This window comes from Anticarsia gemmatalis, chromosome 24 (genome assembly GCF_050436995.1).
Source record: "Anticarsia gemmatalis isolate Benzon Research Colony breed Stoneville strain chromosome 24, ilAntGemm2 primary, whole genome shotgun sequence".
Classification (NCBI taxonomy): Eukaryota; Metazoa; Arthropoda; class Insecta; order Lepidoptera; family Erebidae; genus Anticarsia; species Anticarsia gemmatalis.
Genome location: NC_134768.1, coordinates 1,957,213 through 1,982,408, shown reverse-complemented (window position 1 = coordinate 1,982,408; position 25,196 = coordinate 1,957,213). Strand labels below are relative to the sequence as shown.

The following is a 25,196-nucleotide window of genomic DNA, read 5'->3' as shown; positions in this document are numbered from 1 at the left end:
AAATGTAAAAAAAAAATGAATCATGAAAATATTTATACATAACGCATAACTTTTTAATAACTGGACTAAATTGAATTTTTATTATTTATTTGTTAAAAACTGTCGGAACAAGATTTGTTAGGGATCGGAATGGAATCAACGGGATAAGATTGTACAATACACAGACGAAGTCACTCATTCACTACTAGCGGGTGAATAAAACAATTATATAATTTCGAACGCATCCATAAGTAAAATTGTCTATGGTATGGGAGGTACCGCTCGATCATCGTGGAGTATTCTCAGTAGTTAGATTCTCTTTTAATTCATTGTTCACTGCGATTTCGAGCGAATACGTTGCAACTTAATTGTTTTCGGAAAAATATTTCTTTACAAGTAACTCATCCTATTGTTTAAAGTTTCGAAAGTTTTCATCAACGAGGTCAGTAAATTATTTACATAACTTCTATAACTTTTTTATTTGTTTAAGAATCATTTAATCCATTACTGTGTAACTGTTAATCACGGATTTCTTTCTGAAATAAGGGAGGGGTTAGGCCATGAGTCCACCACGCTAGCCAACTGGAAGTTGACTTTGCATACTTTTAAAAATTGTTCTAGAACTTTTAGGCTTGTAAGGTTTTGCTTTCTTTCATTCACTGTGAGAACAAGTAGTTATATTTCTATAATGATTTGGTGTGAATAAGATTAGTGGGTAAATTGAACACTCGGTTGTGAGAATATTCCTATTTGCTTGATTCAAATAAATAATGCCTAATACAACAAAATAATACTTTTTACTTTAGATTAAGTACTCTTCTAATTTAGTCACTAGCGGTGGTCCGCGGCTTTGTCCGTGTGGACTTTAGTTTTACCGTTGTATCCTAGTTATTTACTTAACTACTATAACTTAAATGTACATGTAGCCTATAATGTTTCTCCAAAAAGGACTGTTCAACACAAAAATATGTTTTCAATTTGAACCAGTACCAGTTGTTCCTGAGATAAGCGCGTTCAGTCAAACAAACTCTCCAGCTTTATGTTATTAGTACCTAGATATAGATTTATTTGTGTGAAGCTCGTGACAAATAAGCCGCGCGGATTTCTCAGGTTAAGCTACGCTTGCCGAGGTGTGTCAGCGGATAGGTGACCATATTATACATTCCGAGTTCCTTCGTGTTTCGGAAGGCACGTTAAATTATGGGTCCCGGCTGTCTTTTTCAAAAATCTTTATCAGTCATTAACAGTAGTCAGAAGCTTGAAAGTCTGACAACCAGTCTTACCGAAGGGTATCGTGTTATAATCCAGGTAACTGGGTTGTGGACGACCGATAGGCAGTCGCTCCATGTAAAATACTGGTATTCAGCTGCATCTGGTGAGACTGTAAGCCGGCTATAACATAGTTGAAAGAAAGGCTAGGCTGATTGAGGTTTATTTGTAGGTAGGTATTACGTCACACTTATTTTTCTTTGAGTGATATTAATTTGTGGAATAAGCAGAACCACTTATCGATAAGACAATAAGTATAATAATGCAGTAATCTATACTAATATTATAAAGCTGAAGAGTTTGTTTGTTTGTTTGTTTGTTTGTTTGAACGCGCTAATCTCGGGAACTACTGGTCCGATTTGAAAAATTCTTTCAGTGTTAGATAGCCCATTTATCGAGGAAGGTTATAGGCTATATAACATCACGCTACGGTCATTAGGAGCGGAGTAGCAACGAAAAATGTTACAAAAACGGGGAAAATTTTGATCCATTCTCTTAGGTGACGCAAGCGAAGTTGCGCGGGTCAGCTAGTGACTAATATATAACGTGTTTGAACATGCACTCAAATCAGTGTGATGTCATTTAAAATGTAGAGCTAACATTTATGCTTCCTAACCATAGCTATTTTTCAACGATTGCCTCCATGGCGCAGTGGTTTAGGTCGCCACGCCTATACCATTGCGTCGGGAGGTCGTGGGTTCGATTCCCACACGGAGCAATTATTTGTGCGATCCACAAACAATTGTTTTCTGCTTCCTAGCCTCCGCTGTTGGTCCGTCTGTCCGTCTGTCACCAGGCTGAATCTCATAAACCGTTATAGTTAGGTAGTTGAATTATTCACAAATTATTTATTTCCGTTATTAAAGGGTTCCCATACAGTAAAACCTTTTGTCCGGCGCGTCCGACTTGCACTTGGCCAGTTTTTATTTAGTTTACACGTTTATTACCTATTAAGATAGTTAATTTATATATTATTATTTAACTGCACGTTTGGTGCAGTGGTTTAAGTGGTCACTAGCGTAGCGCCGCGTGTGGTGGTGGGTTCAAATCCCACCGGGGACGAATCTTTGTGTGATGAGCACGAGTACTTGTTCTGAGTCTGGTTGTCAATTTATCTATATAAGTATATATTTAGAAGTATATAAGTATGTTTATCAGTTATTTGGTTACCATACTACAAGCTCTGCTTAGTTTGGAATCAAATGACCGTGTGTGAGTTGTCCAATAATATTTATTTATATATTTTGTTTTAGTTTCGAAATGCCAGCGATATTTTCAAAGAACAGTGTGTTTACGGGGGTGGTGGACTCTTACTGCGTGGCATGTAGCCAACACCTTCGGACGCAGGAGGACGTATTGGCACATATTCAGACCACCAGCCATGGAGACAAGTTGAAGTCTCTCGGCTATTTCGAGAAATACAAGAACGATTTCATCAGAAAGGTGAGTGTCTCCTTTTTGTAACTTTAAACTATTTCATGTCTAATATACAACCTGCCGCTAAAATGGCTTATTTCCTTCAACGTATGGGTAGGGTTAGGGGTTAATAAGCACATAAGCTATTGAACAGAAGTACGTTGTATATACAAAGGTTCTTATTATATCGCCTACATGACTTCTTAGAACCGGTAATTCATTTCCTTTACAACAAATCTATGAGTTAGATTTTGACGTTATTATTCACTTCCGTACAAATTTTGTTAATGCAAGCCTTCAAGGCTCGTCGGTTCGGCAATCTTTATCGAACAACAAAACCGACTCGACTCACTTGTTCGGCTTGTGCCGATCGGGTTCATCTACACATTCGGTTTTACCACCCGGCTAAGCCGAGTAATGCCGAACCGATTATGTGTGCAGCAATTCTAATCCATGACTTTGAAAAGTCATTGGTGTGTTGCCTCGCCAAGCCTCGGGTTCCACTTGCGTGGGAGGCGCAAGCTAAGTCCATTTGGTTATCGCTGCTTAAAATTGACAAATCCGTTTTATATTTTACAGGTGAAAAGCGTATATTTCTGCGAAGTATGCAACGTTTTGTTCCCGACTGCTGCGAAAGTTGGTCTGCACATAACTGAACAGTCGCATTTAGAAGGCAAGAGAAGCCGCGTTGTAAAACGTACATCAGATGTCATTGTTTTTCAAGATAATGTTGTTATATCCGACAATGCGTGGAACGGACTGGTTGAGGACAACTGCGTGCTCTGCGACCGAGAGTTCGACGATGTAGTCGTCCACAAGGCTGAGCACAGCCATGTGATAAACTTGATCAAGGGTGCCGTGACCTTCGCTCCTGATAGCGCTATCTACAGGAAGGTGGGTTGAAAACTTCCCATTTGTATGTCCTCGGTAATCATGTTCGACTATTGCGGTCAGTTTCGTGGCTGGCGCACGATTGAACGCTGGTTTAAAGTGAAACAGTATATTGGATTGTTTGATTTAGGATCTTTTAATGTTAAGCCAGTTCATTACGCGCTAGCTTCATATTTAAAAAAACAATTTGAAATTAGCTCGAATCGTTAATCGTCGTAATTTGAAGGTGATGAAATTAAGAGGGTATTCCTGTATTGTGCTGAGCAGTGTTGGGCAAAATTTAGTTTGATTGATGATTGATGATTAAGATTAAATTATTTATTCATGACTAATGAATAATGACTAAAAAAGTTCAATCATGAGTCGTGATTGATGATTAATTAGTGTTAGTGTTAGTTATTCAATCATGACTAAAATTTTAATGATAATTTTAATAAAAATAATAGTTAAGTAAAACTTCAGAATCAGTTAATTTTTTTTTTAATTTACACAGGTACACATTTGCAAAAATAAGTTCGGGCTAATTTAGTTTAAAATAATTTAAATTGCTTTTTAAAACTACACGTTTTGAAAATCAAATTTTATAAATAATGGAATTATCTTCTTTCAGTCAACTTAAGGTGGTGATCAGTTATAGTTTTATAGATGTGTTCAATTAAACTAAAATTAAGTCACCTGAATTATTTTTTTTAGTTTAATCATCATACAAAAATACAATGAATTAGTCATCAGTCATTTAATCATTAAATGATTGATGACTAATTTATTTAATCATGATTATGATTATTATTTTTACTCATGATTAATTCAATCATGACTAAATAATTCATGACTAAATTAGTCATGAATAATCAATTGATTGAAAAAATTAGTTGATTGACCCAACACTGGTGCTGAGGTTGAACACTAAAGCAAACTTAACTTGAGGCGCTCATAGCCAGCTCACAGGTCAGCAAACGACGTGTGGGTTAAGCAGCTCTTGGCGTGGTCATTCCTTACATGGATTACCGCGTATTGGCGTCTGAGCTGAGCAGTGGACTACTCCATGCCTCGGAGGGCACTTTGAAACTCGGCCCCAGTTGTTGTCAATTAAGATAAATTAATAGTCGTTAAGCCTTGTCAAAAACCCTGCTTGGCTTGAACAACATTGGCTTTAAGTTAACTAACAGTCCGATAAAATAAATATATAGTAAAATTAAAAAAACGAAAGCAAATATTTACAATTATATAAAACATACAGAGAAAAAAAGCAATAAATATAATTAAAATAATCCTACGGGGCGTCGTAGAATTCGTCCACATCGCTGTCAACCGGAAACTTGCCCAAAAGGCATAGCCGCACTGGCCGCCTTTACACACACACTCTATCGCACGTGCTTAGGAGCGTACAAGATTACACGCGGGAAAGCAGCGCGCTCTTCGAGAGCGATTTTCTTCGCGGACTTGACAGATGAGCGCGGCGCGTGGCCTTTCCTTTCCCTTTACATGCGTGCTCTTTCACAGTGATTGTTGTTTCATGCGCGATAGAGTATAAAGGGGACTATTGCTAAAACAAAACCCAATGTAATAAGCATAGTAATATCGTCTAAATAGATATTGTATATATTTAACTGCACGTTTGGCTCAGTGGTTAAAGCGGTCATCTCGCCGCAATAACCAAAGCGCCGCGTGTGGTGGGTTCGAATCCCACCCGGGACAAATCTTTGTGTGATGAGCATGTATTTGTTCTGAGCCTGGATGTTAATGTATCTATACAAGTATGTATTTAGGAGTATGCTTATCAGTTATTTGGTTACCATAGTACAAGCTTTGCTTAGTTTGGAATCAAGTGACCGTGTGTGAGTTGTCCAATGATATTAATTTTATTTATAATTATTTATTTATTGTTTTAACTTTTCAATGTTGTTGATATTTCAGCTGGATAAAATCTATCAATGTTTGAACTGTAACAAGATCGTAGCTGGTAATTTTACGGAACATTTGGCCTCCACGGAGCACAAAAACGCGGTCATTTGTCACAATTCAGGTGATGAGAATAACCAGAGTGATGGGCACAGCGTCAATGAGGAAGCCGGAGAGAAATCAACTGATGACGAAAAGCCGGTGACAAGTAAGTCAAGCTTACCTTACTCTATTACTTACTTACACTTTACAAAGCCACGTCAAAGGCCTTCGGGCGGCTTGAACAACTTTGACACTAGGTTGACCACTAACCATATGATAACAAGACTTACTTACAGCCAGTTTCTTCATAGATATCTAAAGTAACAGCTAAAGCTATTTGACATTTATTTCAATTCATGAAGAAGCAAATTCGATTGTCATTTTTAATTTACTTCTATACTTTGGCTGTTAGACGAAACTGGCCGTTAGTCTATTGAAATGTTGCATTTATTAGGCCTTAGCTTGATCTTTTTCCAAGATGGCGGCCGGGGGACAAGGTTGGCGGCCCTACACATTCAAATAATAAAATTGGGTCCTCTGAAAAATGCAGCCTTAAATATAACTTTTTAGTGGACAATATAATAATATGTGACAGTGTATCCATTCGTTTGCCCGTGTCATGACAAACGGAACAGCTGATCCGATTGTTATGAATTTACTTATGGGAGAATTTGAAAATCCGTGAGAAACTCTAAGCTAATTATTTTGTCAATCAAAACTCTATAGCCGTAGTATGACAAGATGTACGGATGAATGAGGCAAGGAAAGTTTGTATGGACCGTAGTGGTGTTCTTTGGTCTCTGTCTGCCCCTATGGGAAAAAGACTACGCGAGAGGAGAATATCATAGCAGAAGTTTTAACAGCAACTGTTATCGTTTCAGGTACGCCTAACATCGATGGCAAATCTCTGTATACGAAGCCAGTTCAGATGAAAGACAAGAAGCCCGTGGCTGCACCCTCCGTATCAAAAGATGTAGAAAGTTTCGCTGGTCGTCATGGTCTAACTATCAATAACGATGTCGTGCAGTGCGCTCAATGTCCCGCACGGATCCCAGCAACTCTCAGACACGTACAAGAACATGTATTTGGATTTAAACATCAACAGAATCTGTCAAAAAATCGGGAGAAACAAAGCTCGGATGAAAGCAAAAAGATGGAAAAAGTAAATTTCGAAAAATATGTAACAGAACTCACAATGTGTGATAGTAATGGGGGCATATTATTTATTATTATAAACAAACAATTTTGCTTTAAAACATCAGATTTGCTTGGGATTGTAATATTTAACAACAAGCTGATATGTCAATTTTGCCGCGTTGAGCTACTGAATCATCCAAATGCTTGCAGGCACATTGAGTCGGCAGCACATAGAGATTTATTGGAGAACTGCATGGTCATTACTTCAGTGGAAAATGAATTCATAAGAGAGGTAAGATGATCCCTTTGAGTAAAAACATTCGCATTGATTGTTAGTACAGTTTCAGCTTTTGTTAGACTGACTTTTTGGTAACGCAATTGGTGGTGTAGCAACTGCCGCACAGAAGTCTTGGATCCGAATCCTATGCCGCGCCCAACCGTCTTTTCTGAGGTTTTCTGTTATGCTTCTCTCAGACATTACCAGGGTTTGGTAGGTTGGGGTCGTAGGTGTCTGTGTCTCGGAGAGCTCGTAAAGCCGCCGGTCCTGAGCCTGACCTCTGACTGTGAGAAAGTGGGAATAGATAGTGTACCTGTGTATTGAACACACACTTGGACACTATAAACATAGGCCTGCACAACACAACTGTCTGAAGATTAACGAAAAAAAAAACAAAAAAATAGATATAGGTGCCGCCAAACAACTTAAACAATTTCGCTACATCTTAGTGAACGATTTTTAGGTCACTTTAGGTATAATAGTTTAGTGCAAAGGCGAGGGCGTTTCAGCTTCTCACCACCCGACTGGTATAACAGCAAACCAAGTGTCCTCTGCACTGGGTCTACATTCTGTTTACTTTCTAATACTGCAAATTATGTTCAAGTTGTTTGGCGACGTCAATACAAAGTTCAATTCTAACGATAAAATGATGTTTTTTTCAGCTTCGGTCTGATATGTTCGACTGTTGCTGCTGTGCGAGGGTTGAGAGTGACTGGGAGGATATGCTGGAACACTTGAAGACTCCTCAGCACAAGAAGAACAAAGAGGAAAGTGACAGACTGCTGCGGATCTTAACCGAAGATATGGCGGCGAAGCAGAGAAGTAACCAGAGATTCAGCAATCCTTTAAATTTTGATCATATATTTCAAAGGGAGATGTTAGCTATGTTGTTGCAAATGCGTAGATTTTAAAAGTCGCAAATAATTATGTCATTGGACAACTCATCAACGTGGTCGCCTTCCTGCAACAGCCGTAGCGCTGTATGTGGCGACATCGAATCCCACCCGGGACAAATCTTTGTGTGATGAGCACTAGTATTTGTTCTGAGCCTGGTTGCTAATATCCATACTAATATTATAAATGTGAAAGTAATTCTGTCTGTGAAATTTGGTATGGAGATATTTTGATACCCGAGAAAGGACATAGGCTACTTTTTACCCCGGAAAAATGACGCATTCCCATGGGAAAATGCAGGTGGCGGACGAAGTCGCGGGTAAAAGCTAGTATCTTAATAAGTATGAAGTATATAAGTATGTTTATCAGTTATTTGGTTTCCATAATACAAGCTGCTTAGTTTGGAATCAGATGACGTGTGTGAGTTGTCCAACCATTTTTATTAACCTTTATTGTTAGTACTATCATAAGTTCCAAAATTTTGAATATGTTCAGAGACTTTTGGAGTTCAATGTATTTGTATTGTTATATTATTATTATAGTACGAATCAGATCATTGAAATGACGGTGGTTTAATTTTCAAAATTTGACATCTTATATTATTATAAATAGTGATTTTCTTACTTTATTTTAGGCATTGTTAAGTGTCTTGAATACAGATATTCGGATCATCTTTTTCGTATCTTAAAAAATAAATATTTACTTATTAAAGTATTTAAATAAAAATGTTTTATTTGATTTTTATTGACCATTACCTGTTAATTAACTGACTTAGGTTTTTAACGAAATATTAATAAACTTGTACTCGTAAAATGTTTATTTAAAAAGCTCAGGCTATTTAATTAATTCGTAAATAAAGATAAAATTGTAATTATTGCAGACTCAATCATTTTATTAAGCACTTATATGATACCAACGTAAATATAAAATCGTGACGTCACTACACCGTATTAATATACTAAAATGTTTTGACATTTTATAAAGAGTAGCTGATTTGATTTGTCAAGTTCCCAATTAATAAATCTCTAGATATCATTGGACAACTCACACACGGTCATTTGATTCCGAACTAAGCAGAGCTTGTATAATGGTAACCAGACGAATAAATAACAAACAAATAATAAATAAATAATAAATGTAACCCATTACTGTCCCACTGCTGGGCAAGGGTCTCCTCCCGTAATGAGGGAGGGGTTAGGCCTTGAGTCCACCTCGCTGGCCAAGAGCGGGTTGGGGACTTTGCGTGCCCTCAATAAATGTATTAAACAAATTTTAGGCATGCAAGGTTTCCTCACGATGTTTTCCTTCACCGTTGGAGCATGTGATAATTATTTCTAATGCACACATAACTCCGAAAAGTCATTGGTGTGTTGCCTCGGGTTCGAACCTGCGACCACTTGCGTGGGAGGTCACAACTAATACCACTCGGCTATCACTGCTCTTCAACAAACAAATTATACTCTTTAAAATATAGCTTGATTAGAATGGCAGATGTCAAACTGTTTTGACTAGGGTTGTAGAAGTATTGATCAAAATCGATAGCGAAAAAATCGAATCTAACATAATTATATTCGATTCAATTATTTTTGAATTAGCTTTTTACGAATTGTTGTTGTGAATCTTATTGTTTAAGCAAATTCGTATAGGACGACCAGCCCTACTTTTAACACCGCACGGAGACCTCTCCTAGTTTAGTATTAATTAGGATCAATTAAATAAAACAATGAAAACAGTTTAAAAAAAAAATATTCAGTTAATGGTGCAATTCTGATGATAGGGATGAGAATGACAGTAATATAGGATGCGCAGCTAATGGTGCGCATCCTAAATCAGTATCATTCTCATCGGTATCATCAGAATCGCTGGAACAATCTTGGAGATTAATTATTAATTCTTGGTCACAAATAGTATCAAAGTGTACTTCGCGATTAACGATTAATCAGTCGATTTACTCTTATCTATTGTGTCTCCACACTAATATTTTTGCAACATGACGTAACCTTGTAGAGAGGTTGAAAATTATTAGGTTTATTTTTAAGACTAAAGAAAATAGTACTGATTTTTAGTTTAAAGGCTGATTGTATTGAATTATTCTGATTTCTTATTGAGGATCTGTATTTAAAAAATAGTTATAATGCTAGACAAGACAGATTTTTCGTGTTTCAATTTGTAATACTCGTGAGACGTCACTACAAAGTTGTGTCATCTGTTTTGCTTAGAACTGTCATTTTAATCAAGCTATATTTTAAAGAGTATAGTAGGTACTTAATATACTTACTTCTTCGCAAGGGAATTTGTAAGTATCAAGTGACGTTCTCTGGTTGGTATGAAAGAAAAAAATTGTTTATCTGTATGTGTAAATAATATTCAACTGCCTCCGCGGCGCGTTATGCAGAGTATGCGACTGCCGAGCAGAGGCCTCGGGATCGAATCCCGGGACGGGCCAAAATGTCTTATCTGAGTTTTTCTCTTAAGAATTTCTCAGAGATTGCCCGAATTTAGGAATTTGGGGTCTTAGAACTTTGTGCCTTCGAGGGCATGTAATGGCGTCTGTCCTGCGCCTGATCTAACACCTCGGTAATCCGTTACACCGGGCTATGAGAGAGTACATGTGTATAAAAAAGTATTTGACAGTTTACTGTAGGTAAAAACATCTGAATATGCAATTACAATAATGGTCAGTTTCATATCCTATCAATATGTCTAAAATAACCTAATTAATACTTATCCGGAAGTTAACAAATCTGGTCGAAGTCATTTTGTAGTTGAGCGTTACGTTGCTATTATATTTTGTTCAGGCGCTTTAATTTTATAAACCCGCTTTATTCCGTTTATCCTACTGATATCGTAAATTCGAAAGTTTGTGAGAATGTATAGATGCTTTCGCGAAAATGATCAACCGATGGGCGAATTTGGATATAACTTTACTTTTTTATTTGAAATAGTAAAATCAATAACATTAAGGCTACAATTCGTAATTATTTGATGTAATTTTGGTCGAAAGTAATGACGATAGGTACTATATGTCAATTAAGTTGGAAAGAGTTCTTGGAGTACGCTGTCCAAACCATTTGGGTCTTGAGTCCACCACGCTGGCCAAGTGCGGGACTTTGCATACCTTCTAGAACTGTTCTTAAAAACTCTCAGGCATGCAAGCTTGTATCACGATGTTTTCCTTCACCGTTGGAACAAGTGATATTTTTTTTAATACACATTTCCGCGAAAAGTCATTGGTGTGTTGCCGTCTACCACTCTGGCCAACTGCGGGTAGGGGACTCGATATTATAATTATTATGAGTTAAGGACCGTACGGTACAAAGTACTGAAACTACATTATTCATACAATATGCATATTTTCCGTGTCCTAGGTCATGTTTTAAATGCGTAAATAATTCAGATACGTCATTGTCTACGCCATATTGAAATGTTTTCTAGAAAATAACCACAAGACAGTGAGTTATTCATGGATTTTCCAATATTAATGACATATCTAAGCTTTGCACGAAATTAAATACGATTAAATTACTATCAATGATATAAGAGGACATTTTGAACGTAAATATTCAGTTTCTACGCGGATCCGTTCACGTTTATACTAATTCAAAGCTATTTTTTTTTTTTATATATAAGTATGTTTATCAATTGTTTGGTTACCGTAGTACAAGCTCTGCTTAATTTGGAATCTAATGACCGTGTGTGAGTTGTCGAATGATATTAATTTCTTATTATTTTGGCATATTATTGCCATAGTATTGGTCGTATGATTACAATTGCACGCAGTCGGTAGTTACGCATTGAAAACTGTGTGTGCGTTTGAATAATTTGGCCAGTGTAGTGAAAGATCGCGTTGGAACAACACGCTCGTTCAATATAGACCGCGGTGCGCGCCAAAATCGTTGACATTACATAATTTTAAAATAAGAACCGCAGTATATTGTGTTCAGTGTTGTGCTTTTAACTTTTTAATTTGACATTTTTGTTTTTTTTTGGTGAGTATTTTTTTTTATTATGTACGATATTTTTTTATTGTCTGATTCGATTAAGTTAAAGATTTTTTTAGTTTTAATTAGTTTAATATAGAAATACTTAATGTAATGTTACATTATACTAACTACATAATACTTTCTTGGCCCGATGTGATTTTAAAAGAATGGATAAAACTGATGAAAGAAGTTATCCTACCTACATTAAATTTATACTTCGGTTAGTAACATGACAATTAGCATTTTAAGACATATTTAAATTCAAATTCAAGCCGTACATAGCGTGGTTTATTATTTAAATCGGTAGTTGCTTATTATTTTACAATATGTCTTCGATAGTAACGACCAACAGAAGTTAAAATAAATTATTGCAGTAATTAATGTTCTTATGTAATAAAAAAGTACCTAATCCACGATGAGTAAGTTTTAGGCATAAAAAATTATATGTATAAATTATTAAATGATTAAATATATGTTCATTAATAAATAGCACTTTATATCATCTTCGCGTAAGAAAGCTATGTAAAACAATGTAAGTACAATTTAAAGCGAAAACGAAACGAAATATTAAAAAAATAGGGCGCCACAAAGTCCTAAAGCGACGACCTCTAGATGACCTTGTGGAGTTTGAAAACAGATTTATTACTAAGCTCTTTTATTTAGAAAAGAGAGTAGTTTTAGTGCTGATTTTTCCAAACCCTGATAACTAAAAATCAGTACATATTATGTATATAAATAATATTACGCTAGATATACCAGTAGGTATAGGCAGAGACGTATAATGTACATTTTGCCATAGACAATGTTAGTCCCATATAATAGGGGGCGAGCCTATTGTAATTAACCGAGCCATATGCCATATACCAGACTTCGGACTTTAATTGGAAAACAGTCTGATATAAGTAAGTAATAGGGAATCGAATCCGAGACTTCACAATCAGAAGTCGGTAAAATAACCGTCTGCGCCTCAGAGGTATTTTATTGTTGACTAGCTTTCTGCCTGCGGCTTTGCCCGCGTTGTTTTCACTTTGTTCGGTTAACCCATACACTCTCCAAGGAAATACGTGCCAAATTTTAGTAAAAAGTATCGTATATGTTCATTTAGGTTATAAACCATCTGTGTAACAAATTTTATTCAAATTCGTTCAGTAGTTTTTGCGAAAGAGTAAAAAAACATACATCTATCCGTGATTACAAACTTTCACAATCATAATATTTATGTCATATTATTTGGATGGATAGATTCCTTAGCATAAACTACATTTTACCCACTACTGGCCCACTGCTGGGCAAGGGTCTCCTTAAAAATGGAGAGGGGTTAGACCTTGAGTCCACCATGCATGATCTAAATAAGTATTAAACAAATTTCAGGCAATGTTGCATCATGATGTTTTCCTTCACCGTTAGACTAAGTGATAAACCACTTACCCCCGGTTTCTAAGGTACATTTAGCGGTAATTTATCTATTCAATAGCGTTTAAACTCCTAAAAGACGCTATTGAATAGATAAACTACCGTTAAATGTACTCAGAAACCGGGCATAAGTGTATTAATCCAGCTCTTATGATGAATATCGTTGTTTACACAGTACCGATAAATATCAGCAATTCAAATTAATCCCTATTATCATATTTATTAATACATCGAGGTCCTCAACTGAGCTTTAAATATGAATAATAAAGGCTTATTGAATAAATATAACCGACTACCGACTAGTGTTTGTGTTTACCAACTGAAAAATATAACTACTAGCTGACCCGCGCAACTTCGCTTGCGTCACAGAAAGGATGGGTCATAATTTTCTGCGTATTTGTATCTTTTGGTCGTATCTATACTAATATTATAAAGCTGAAGAGTTTGTTTGTTTGAACGCGCTAATTTCAGAAACTACGGGTCTGATTTGAAAAATTCATCAAGCGTTAGATAGCCCATTTATTGAGGCAGGCTATAGGCTATACATCATCACGCTACGATCAATAGTAGTAGAGTACCAGTAAAAAACGGTACAAGGACGGGGAAATTATGACCCATTCTCTCTTATGTGACGCAAGCGAAGTTGCGCGGGTCAGCTAGTATGTTATATAGCCTATCCTCAATAAGTAGGCTATCCAACTCTAAAATATTTTTTCAATTGGCACCTGTAGTTCCTGAGATAAGCGTTTTTTTATATGTGTTTAAACGCTATTGAATAGATAAACTACCGCTAAATGTACCTCAGAAATCGGGCATAAGTTATGTGGTTGGGCTGAAGGTAAACGCAGGATCGATGACGCACACCGCCCCTCGAAAGGTCATTGGCATTGTGCCAACCACCCTCTGACGTCACTACGTCTCTTCCGAGTCCTTCATCGATCTACTTACTTCTATTTATACATACGTATAGAAAATCACGCCGTTTGCTAAAATGGCTTAGTTTTGCCTTTCTTCCTAACTGTGTTGGAGTCGGCTTCCAGTCTCACCGGTCGCAACTGAGTACCAGTGTTTTACATGGAGCGACTGCTTATCTGAACTCCTGGATTATAACACGATACCCTTCAGTAAGACTGGTTGTCAAACTTTCAAGCTTCTGCCTACTGTTGTCAAATATCTTTGAAAATTACAGCCGGGACCCACAAATTAACGTGCCTTTCGGAACACGGAGGAACTCGATATGTATAAGATGGTCACCCATCCACAGGGCAACCTCGGCAAGCGTGGCTTAACCTCAGAGATCGATCCGCGCGGCTATTGTTAACTAATTAAGTCACGAGCTTCTTTTGCTCATAGGGGTAGGCAGAGAATGCCACTTGCTACGATCGTTGCAATCTTTCCTTGTTTGTGCGTTGCTGTGCGTTGTCTGTCAGTCAATAACGGAAGAATTTTACGCTGGCTCCATACGTTGGCCCCAATATAGGCCCCAACGCTATTCGTCCAACGTGTGGATCTAGAAAATGGCATTGATCCCAACGTTGGGGCGAGCTTTGGTAGTTGGCCGGCTCGTGTCGGTTTCAGCAAAGAAATCTGCGCCAACACTCGCGATCTGACGGGACAGAACTAGTTTATTAGCCAACGTGTGAACGCCTCCCGAGTTTGCAGTCCAACGTTGGTACGACCGATGGGACAAACATGTGAAGCCGGCCCTATAATATGTATTGATTAATGATGATGATTAAATTAAATATCTAACACTCGTTTCTTTCGTGTAAATTATGTAACGTTTGAAAAGATCGTTGATAACCACTGAATCAGATTATTCAACCCGTGTGGCTATCGTTTTAAATGTTGATATGATTACACATATCTATGTTTCGGCGTATCCGTGAGATATGTTCACATGTTCACATGTTCACGTGTCCTCTTGTTATGAAACAAGGTTTTGTGAAAAACCGGATGTCTAAAGATTTATAACCATAAATACTAAAGCCGCAGTTTTATTCGACCCTAAACAAGGGATTTGCTTTCTAGTGTTATCGCGTGTTTAACGGTATTAGCGCGATAGTTTATCATCAACAGAAGCCAAGCCGTGGCTTATCTAAAGCTTGGATAACGATAACCGCAAGAAATCCAATACTATCTCAAAATAGAATAATCGTAAGCGGTTTGCGGCACCTGTTTGAATGTAATAAAATAATAATAAATTTAACCCATTAATGTCCCACTGCTGGGCAAGGGTCTCCTCCCGTAATGAGGGAGGGCTTAGGCCTTGAGTCCTGTTTGAATATAGTACTACCCATTTACCCCCGGTTTCTAAGGTACATTTAGCGGTAGTTTAACTATTCAATAGCGTTAAAACTCATATAAAAATGATAGTTTATATAGATAAACTACCACTAAATGTGCCTCGGAAACCGGACATTGATAATGCTTTTTTGAATACGCTCATGGCCGGTTTTTCCTATTCTACTTAAGCATGACTTAGTATATAATTAGGAAAACTGATAAGTTTTTTTATCAACTGGTTATCCGATAGTTATCTATAGGAAAAGGTATTAATGTAGTGACAACCTCTCTGCAAAAAAGAATGTATGGAAACAAGGAGCGAGGAAAACAAAGTTGTACTGATACTTTTTTTCCTTTTTTTTTCGTATGGCTAGTGGTCAACCTAGTGTCAAAGTTGTTCAAGCCGCCCGAAGGCCTTTCACATGGCTTAACGACTGTTATCGTTGTAGATAACAATCGGGACCGACTTTTAACGTGCCCTCCGAAGCACGGAGTCGCCCAGTTAAATACCACTATCACCCATCTATGAAGTGACCGCGCCAAGGACCCACAGATCGTTTACCGACCGGTGAGCGCAACTGGCTATAAAGCTGTACTGATACTAGTATACTGATACTGTTCATACTTAAAATCACGCCTCATTCCCATAGCGGTAGGCAGAGACCAAAGAACGCCTCTTGGTACGATCGTTACAAACTTGTCTTGCTTCATTCACATCCATACATTATGTTATACAGGACCGCCGCGCCGGTTACGACTACTACTACTTAGACCTTTTTGATTAACATCTATATCTATACTAATATTATAAAGCTGAAGAGTTTGTTTGTATGATTGTTTGTTTGTTTGAACGCGCTAATCTCAGGAACTACTGGTCTGATTTGAAAAATTCTTTCAGTGTTAGATAGCCCATTTATCGAGGAAGGCTATAGGTTATATATATCATCATCACGCTACGGCCATTAGGAGCGGAGTAGCAAAGAAAAATGTTACAAAAACGGGGAAAATTATGACCCATTCTCTCTTTGGTGACGCAAGCGAAGTTGCGCGGGTCAGCTAGTCATTGATATGATTTGTGTACGTCTTTCAAAGGCATGCGGCGTCTGCATCTTATACTGGAAACTGTTATAACCATTTATGCTATTTTTAAACTCATTTTTTATTAATTCGCTGTAATTATACCCGCAGACGAAACCGCAAATAATCGTTAGTGTCTTGTATTGAGTGTCAATTGTGTAATGTTACAAATCAGATCGATGTTTAACCACAGACAAGACCAGTCTAGGCTATAGACCAGCTATTGCTATCCTCCCGTGTGTGATGAGCAGCGGTAACTAAACTCCTCTTCTTATCGTATGGATGATGAGTGGTCAACCTAATGTCATGAGGTTCAAGGCGCTCGGGAGGTCTTTGACATGGCTTAACCACTGTTATCTTAGTAGAAAACAGCCGGACCCGACTTTTTACGTGCCCTCCGAAGCATGGAGAGGCCCAGCTCAAATACCTGTCTCCCATCTATGGAATGACCGCGCCAAGGGTTGCTTAATCTACAGATCGTTTACTGACCGGTGAGCGCAACTGGCTAAGGACTAAATGCAATAGGGGCCGAGACCGCTGCCATATAACGGGCACGTTACCAAACTCGAGTAAATAATTCAATCGATAGTCTTGTAAGTGTATCTCGAAGGTCGAGACTTGAGGCAGGCTTCCGACACTCACTCTAATCCATTATCACTTATCAGTGATGTTAGATAACGTTACAGATTCCTAACATATGATAACCCGACGTTTACTTACACATTTTACTTTACACGATCTGATTTCGACTGTCACGTGTCTTTTTATATTGATTTATGATTTATGATTGAATAACATAATTCTATATTCATAACTTTTAAACTCTCGCGTTGCATGTTTAATGTATAATAGAATACGGGAATTAACGCGAACACGCATTTTACCTTAAAATGCTATATTGTTATTACTTCATAGGCGTTAAACAATACTTACAAGTTAAAAATATATTTAAAGTAAATTATATTATCTATACCTACTTATATTATTTAATATTGTAAAGCTGAAGAGTTTGTTTGTATTTATCGAGGAAGGCTTATCATCACGCTACGACCAATAGGAGCAGAGTACCAGTGAAAAATGTTATAAAAACGGGGAAAATTATGACCCATTCTCTCTTATGTGACGCAAGCGAAGTTGCGCGGGTCTATAGCCTTCCTCGATAAATGGGCTATCTAACACTGAAATATTTTTCAAATCGAACCTGTAGTTCCTGAGATTAGCGCGTTCAAACAAACAAACAAACTCTTCAGCTTTATAATATTAGTATAGATATTTTATGTATATTAATAATGTTAGGTAAAACACACGGAATTGTTCAAACAGTACCGCCACTTAGTGCTAAGCCGGAGTTAGTTATAAACAATGATAATGTGACTAAAGTGCCACTTATGTGACACTAACACTACTTATTTATTAGTAAACTCTACATTTAATACCTAGGTATTAAAGCTATCTAGAAATATGACGTATAAAAATAAATAAATAAATAAATATTATTGGACAACTCACACACGGTCATTTGATTCCAAACTAAGCAGAGCTTTTACTATGGTAACCAAATAACTGATAAACAAACTTATATACTTCTAAATACGTACTTATATAGATACATTAACATCCAGGCTCAGAACAAATACTCCTGCTCCTCACACAAAGATTTGTCCTGGGTGGGATTCGAACCCACGTCACGCGGCGCTACGGTTGTTGCGGCGAGGTGACCGCTCAAACCACTACGCCAAACGTGGAGTTAAAATATTTCTTTCTTCCTTTTTCAAAAAGACTAGTCCCGCACTAAGTATAATAATAGTTGCTCTTGTGTCGCGGGGACTTTTACAAGTATATGTACAAACCAGTGTTGGGTCAATCAACTAATTTTTTCAATCAATTGATTAGTCATGACTAATTTAGTCATGAATTATTTAGTCATGATTGAATTAATCATGAGTAAAAATAATAATCATTATCATGATTAAATAAATTAGTCATCAATCATTTAATGATTAAATGACTGATGACTAATTTATTGTATTTTTGTATGATGATTAAACTAAAAAAAATAATTCAGGTGACATAATTTTAGTTTAATTGAACACATCTATAAAACTATAACTGATCACCACCTTAAGTTGACTGAAAGAAGATAATTCCATTATTTATAAAATTTGATTTTCAAAACGCGTAGTTTTAAAAAGCAATTTAAATTATTTTAAACTAAATTAGCCCGAACTTATTTTTGCAAATGTGTACCTGTGTAAATTAAAAAAAAAAATAACTGATTCTGTTGTAAAACTAGCTTTAATTAAAAACCTGTGATTAACAAATCAACATTCATGGAACGTAGACTTGAAAAGCTTAGTTTTATTTAACTATTATTTTTAGTCATTAAAATTTTAGTCATGATTGAATAACTAACACTAACACTAATTAATCATCAATCACGACTCATGATTGAATTTTTTTAGTCATTATTCATTAGTCATGAATAAATAATTTAATCTTAATCATCAATCATCAATCAAACTAAATTTTGCCCAACACTGGTACAAACAATGGACACAAAGTACAATCAGGCCCGAAACAATTATTTGTGGATCGCAAAAATAATTGTTCCGTGTGGGAATCGAATCCACGACATCCGGACACAGTGGTAGCGGCGTGGCGACCTAAACCACTGCGCCACGGAGGCAGTCATTGAACTCATTTTCGCGGGTTTGTACACTACGGCTTTAACGGTTTGGAGCAAATATTAAAAAAAGCTTTTATAATAATACTAGCTGACCCGCGCAACTTCGCTTGCGTCACATAAAAGAGAATAGGTCATAATTTTCCCCGTTTTTGTAACATTTTTTACTGGTACTTTGCTCCTATTGGTCGTAGCGTGATGATATATAGGCTATTACCTTCCTCGATAAATGGGCTATCCAACACTGAAAGAATTATTTAAATCGGACCAGTAGTTCCTGAGATTAGCGCGTTCAAACAAACAAACGAACAAACTCTTCAGCTTTATAATATTAGTATAGATTAGTATAGATTTTCGAAAGGACTAACGGAAGTTGATAAGGCGTTATGAAATCGTTCACTGTGATAACATTTGTGTACAATGTTGCTTATCGCGTTATCAAAAGGGCCCCTACGTCACGGGAAGTTAAAACGCAAGGTTGGAAAAATGATGTGTTAGTTTTGATCTATGGACGCAGGCACGGTCATCTAATTTGAAAATAAAATAGTTATAGAAACGTTTATTATTTGTGTATCTATTAGAGAAAAAAAACCTTCTGGTGGAATATATATCAGCTTAGCCTTTTTTTTCCAAACTGTGTTGGAGTCGGCTTCCAGTCTCACCGGATGCAGCTGAATACCAGTTTTACATGGAGCGCCTGCCTATCTGACCTCCACAACCCAGTTACCTGGGATATTACACGATACCCTTCGGTAAGACTGGTTGTCAGACTTTCAAGCTTCTGACTACTGTTTACGACTGTCAAAGATCTTCGAAAATGACAGCCGGGACCCACAATTTAACGTGCCTTCCGTAACACGGAGGAACTCGATATGTGTAAGATGGTCACCCATCCACAGAACAACCTCGGCAAGCATGGCTTAACCTCAGAGATCGGTCCGAGCGGCTGTCGGTAACTAAGACACGAGCTCCTCAAAAGGATCTGAAATGAGAGAGGGTCTGGTCCCTCCAGTGTCCTTTACTCAACCCAATTTTATTTTACTTTGTAGTATGGTTAGCTAAGCTTAATTTGAGTTACTATATTATACACTATTGTATTAGGCCGCAGAAAAAGTCTTCGCATTATAGTATGTATGAACTTGTAATAAAATCTCTTTGGCTTCAAGAATCACAAATGAGTACACGGTTCATTAGGTTTCTTTCAGTGAGCTCGTGAGGTACCCAAATATCGAGCTTTTTTGTGTAGAGAAAAGATTTTATTACAAGTTCATACATACTATAATGCGAAAAGACTTTTTCCCCGACCTAGTAGATGTATATGATAGAAACAAATCAAAACGGTTGCTGCAGTTTTATTAAATCAGCATCAACAAGTTATTGCTGTTATTTAAATGAACTGTTTACAACAAGCTATGATAATGCATAATTATTTATTAACATAACGTTAAAGAACAGTTCTCATTGGGCGTAGTGATTGTGGCAAAAAGTATGCCAACAGGTTCGTAATTTTAAGACCAATTACAAACTTGACATTGTTAAATTCGAAGGGTTGATAAATCCGGGACCATACGAGTGGCGAAGACATAAATATATGTATATTTACTGCGTCATTAAAACTGTGTAGTAAACGGACAAGTCATATTAAATAATGTTTTCAATAAAAGCCCTATTTCAGGTAAATAATATAGTTATTTAACTTACTAGTGGCCGCACGCGACTTTGAATGCATGGTCTTTATTTTTACTTTTTTAATAACATATTTATTTCTGACTTTTTATATAAGAGTTTTCCCTCTTTTTACTCCTTCCTAGTGGGGATAAATTCAAAAACTCCTCTCTTTGTGCTCCTCTACACTTTCTAAGGAATCTTCATACCAAATTCAACTCTCAACGCTCAGTATTTTCGGTTGTGCGTTGTCCATCAGACAGTCAGTGACGTAGGGAAGGCGTATTATACTCAGTTAACAGTACGCCCAGTGAGGCTATACCCTTACCAGTACAGGATGTTCACAAATAAGTTTATGAACCTGTCAATCGTCAAAGTGAGTGTGCAACTTGGACGCCATTGAACTTTATTATCAGAACATTTGACCTGCATTGTTGCATGCAATTGTTTATTCATTTAAAACACTTGTTTACTAAATTACTTGCCGTTTATACAATTGAGTAGTTGACTGGGTTAACGAAATATTAATAAACTTTAACACGGTTAATAAAAAATATTTAACTTGTATCTACTCGTAAGAGATTCATCTAAAATGCTCAGGTTCTGTATCTTTTTAATAAGTAATGTTGAAACTGTAATTATTATAGACTGTAACATTTTATTAGACACTTATTTAATACCAACGAAAATACGAAACTGTGACGGCACTACACCGTATTTCTATACTCAAATATCTTTTTGAAGCCACGAGTTTTTCAGAAAATTTACTCCGACAAATTCACTGTATGTATCGTTGACTATTGTAAGTTCATAAGTGTCAGCATTTGACCTGAATTTATAAATAATTTGATTTTTATTTTTATTACTGGATGACCGATATGAGCGACGAAAATCAAGGGTAAGACCGTCGTTTTTACTTGATTTCCAAACTTAAGGTAATCAAAGATAAGAATTTATTGACAGAAAAGCTCAGGGAGGATTTTTTGGGCCAAACAGGAACATAAACCTGGGATCTCTGCGCGGCAGATTTTATAATCAGCTGTTATAAACTGCCAAGCTAATCTTAGCCGCAACAACAAACAACACATGGCCAGATCATAATAATATTAATAGTATGACTCACACGATTTCCCACAAACGATCGTGAATAAATATACAGGTTACGTTAGCCGGGGATCTGTATACATCAGGATAAATTGATGGATTGACTGACTGATGCTGACGCGACCGGTACAGTGCATCAAGCTCTGAATGTACATATCGCACTTATGATATTATATATATTATAGTCTGTATGAACTTGTAATAAAATCTTTTCTCTACACAAAAAAGCTCGATATTTGGGTACCTCACGAGCTCACTGAAAGAAACCTAATGAACCGTGTACTCATTTGTGATTCTTGAAGTCAAAGAGATTTTATTACAAGTTCATACATACTATAATGCGAAAATACTTTTTCCCCGACCTAATTTACATGTATATTCTCTCTCTACTACTTCATTGAAACGATACATTTTTAGACCTTAGCTTGCGTTGTTCAGAGGATGTAATTTTTTTTGTGTAGGATTAGTCAATAGATGCTTTCCCTATGGCCGCTATCTTGGAAAAGGGTTCGAGGCTGGGAGGCAAAGGTGGCGACCCCACAAACTTGAACTAATAAAGATTCTATTCACCCCCCATCCACAAAAAAAAATGCGCCCTCTTCTTTATAACCTGGATTAAGACAGAATACTTTTTACCCCGGAAAATCTTTTCATGCGGACAAAATCGCGGGTAATAGCTAGTAGATCTAAAACATCATCGGTGGGTTAAGCAAACCTTAGCGCGGTCATTCGATAGATAGGTTACCGCGTAGTGGTGCTTGAACTGGGCGTCTCCGTGCTTCCCGTGCTTGGTTGTTCTCATTTAAGATAACAGTCGTTAAGCCACTTCAAAGGTCTCTCGGGCGGCTTGAACAACTTTGGCACTAGGTTGACCACTAACCATACGATAAGAAGAAGAAGATCACAATTTATCACTTATATGCATCTCCATGGAAATATGTGAAACCGTTTAACAATACACAAGCTATATGGAGAACTAGTTAGCACAATTAGTTGTCAATTATCATAGCTCGTAGCGGTCACCTGAAGGTCACGGTGCTAAGATTATCTTTATTTAATCATTAGCAATCGATGACGACATTTTAGTGCAAAAAATCTATTTATTCACGTCACTGTTTTAAATGCCATTTTGGTAGCACGTGCCCATATTTCTTTCTGATACGAATCGTAAGAAAATTGTAAGTAACAGCCAAATTAGTCGAGCTGTTTTAAAGTTTAGCACAATATGTACCTAATTCATATTAAAACAGAGAATTGAAGGATTCCTGTATTATAATAAACATACATTCTATCTATCTAACTATTCAGCCCATTTCTTCATACTATTGAGTTTAGGCCTCCCCTCTCAGGACGCCATTTTATATGATCCTGCGCTTGTCTCATCTATTACTAAGGTTTAAAGGTTATGATTTACTATCTTTTCAAATTGGTATACCTTCGCCAGCCGCGAGCTTTGCATACAAGGCTCTTTATTTATTTGTTAGATTTTTTAACCCCTTGCTGTCCCACTGCTGGACAAGGATTTCCCCCCAAACGAGGGAGGGGTTAGTCCTTGAGTCCTCTACGCTGGCCAAGTACGGGTTGCTCTCAATAAATAAATCTATTAAACAATTTTTACGCATGCATGGTTTCCTCACGATATTTTTTTGGAACAAGTGATCATTATTTCTTATACACACATAATTTGGAAAAGTCATTGATGTGTTGCCTCGGATTCGAACCTGCATCCACTTGCGTGGGAGGTACCAACTTATACCACTCGGCTATCACTGCTCAATATGTATGTATATCATTGTTATATCTTTGTTACAGAATGCAAGTACCAGGGTAACATATCAAATCAGATATGGAGAAGCCGACGATGCACATGCTCTCCGTGCAGGAGAAGGGAGGAGAGACGAAGAAAGCCAATCAATACATCGCTGCCGTTGCAGGTGAGAAACTTCACCTTATATTAGGTCGGGGAAACAGTCTTTTCGCATTATAGTATGTATGAACTTGTAATAAAACCTTTTCTCTACACAGAAATGCTCGATATTTGAGTACCTCACGAGCTCACTGAAAGAAACCTAATGAACCGTGTACTCATTTATAATTCTTGAAGTCAAAGAGATTTTATTACAAGTTCATTCATACTATAATGCGAAGACTTTTTCCCCGACCTAATAATACTTCTTCATAACGTATGTGGTCAACCTAGTGTCAAAGTTGTTCAAGCCGCCCGAAGGCCTTTGACGTGGCTTAACGTCTGTTATCTTAATTGACAACAATCGGGACCGACTTTTTACGTGCTCTCTGAAGCACGGAGACGCCCAGTTCAATGCGGTCGCCCATCTTTATCGTCATCGCTGGCTATGGGCGCAAATTTCATCATAAATTCACATCGTAATTTGAAAAGAACTACAATTTTGTCATTGACTCGAATCCGTCACGATTGGGATCGAATTTGAGGTTCGTGAGTAAGCCAACTGGTCCACTGCCTATATAGGTACCTTCGTGCATAACAAGCGTGATATTTAAAACAAAGAAGATGGTAGCAACAAACAAGTAATTTAGACATGACATCTCAAAATGAGTTGTGCCAGCAGACGTGCGTATTTGTATATAAATAAATATAAATACGAACGACCTCCCGTGACTTTGTGCGTGGACAGTTATATCGTATGCAAGCACGTGTGGTTTCTGATCGAAATAGATCGACTCTCGCATGTCTTTGTAAAGTAAACCGGTGGGTTAACGTTACTCAAACCGAAACAAACAAACTCTTCAGCTTTATAATATTATGATGATGATGATGATGATTTATAGCCTATAAACTTCCTCGATAAATGGACTATCTAACACTGAAAGAATTTTTCAAATCGGACCAGTAGTTCCTGAGATTAGCGCGTTCAAACAAACAAACAAAGCTTTATAATATTAGTATAGATAGATTTTTCTGTTTTATGTACCATATAGACCAGTGGTTCCCAACCAGTGGTCCGTGGAAGTCAAAATATGGTCCTTAAATGATTTTAAAATTTAAAAATTTCCGTACGATTATTACACTTTAATTTTAATATACTTACATAGGGGTCCCTGCTAACAAGAATAATAAAAAAGTGGTCCCAGTCGAAGAAAAGGTTGGGAACCCTTGATATAGACGGAATATGCCACCGTGACCTTATATCAACGCAGT

The 25,196-nt window shown here is 37.0% G+C and overlaps 2 protein-coding genes across 3 annotated transcripts in view; both read left to right on the top strand.

The window, feature by feature from the left end:
* Nucleotides 1-287: 287 nt before the first annotated feature.
* Nucleotides 288-8,468, top strand: LOC142983511 (uncharacterized). Of its 2 annotated transcripts, XR_012960094.1 has the most exons (7): nucleotides 288-421; nucleotides 2,502-2,691; nucleotides 3,244-3,558; nucleotides 5,473-5,665; nucleotides 6,381-6,661; nucleotides 6,847-6,928; nucleotides 7,576-7,633. XR_012960094.1 is itself a non-coding variant. In XM_076130436.1 (6 exons), exons 2-6 carry the CDS (start codon nucleotides 2,509-2,511, stop codon nucleotides 7,822-7,824), a joined length of 1,488 nt encoding a protein of 495 aa, XP_075986551.1. In that variant the 5' UTR covers nucleotides 288-421; nucleotides 2,502-2,508; the 3' UTR covers nucleotides 7,825-8,468. The 2 variants fall into 2 exon arrangements, 1 of the variants encoding a protein (XP_075986551.1); XM_076130436.1 differs by having other exon boundaries at nucleotides 6,381-6,928; nucleotides 7,576-8,468.
* Nucleotides 8,469-11,622: 3,154 nt separating this feature from the next.
* The window catches only part of LOC142983503 (trehalose transporter 1-like protein), a 30,634-nt gene continuing 17,060 nt past the window's right edge, over nucleotides 11,623-25,196 (top strand). The window contains exons 1-2 of the mRNA XM_076130429.1: nucleotides 11,623-11,796; nucleotides 23,831-23,952. Of these exons, the coding sequence (XP_075986544.1) occupies nucleotides 23,865-23,952 (88 nt within the window). The 5' untranslated portion in view covers nucleotides 11,623-11,796; nucleotides 23,831-23,864. The remainder of the gene's footprint in view (nucleotides 11,797-23,830; nucleotides 23,953-25,196) is intronic.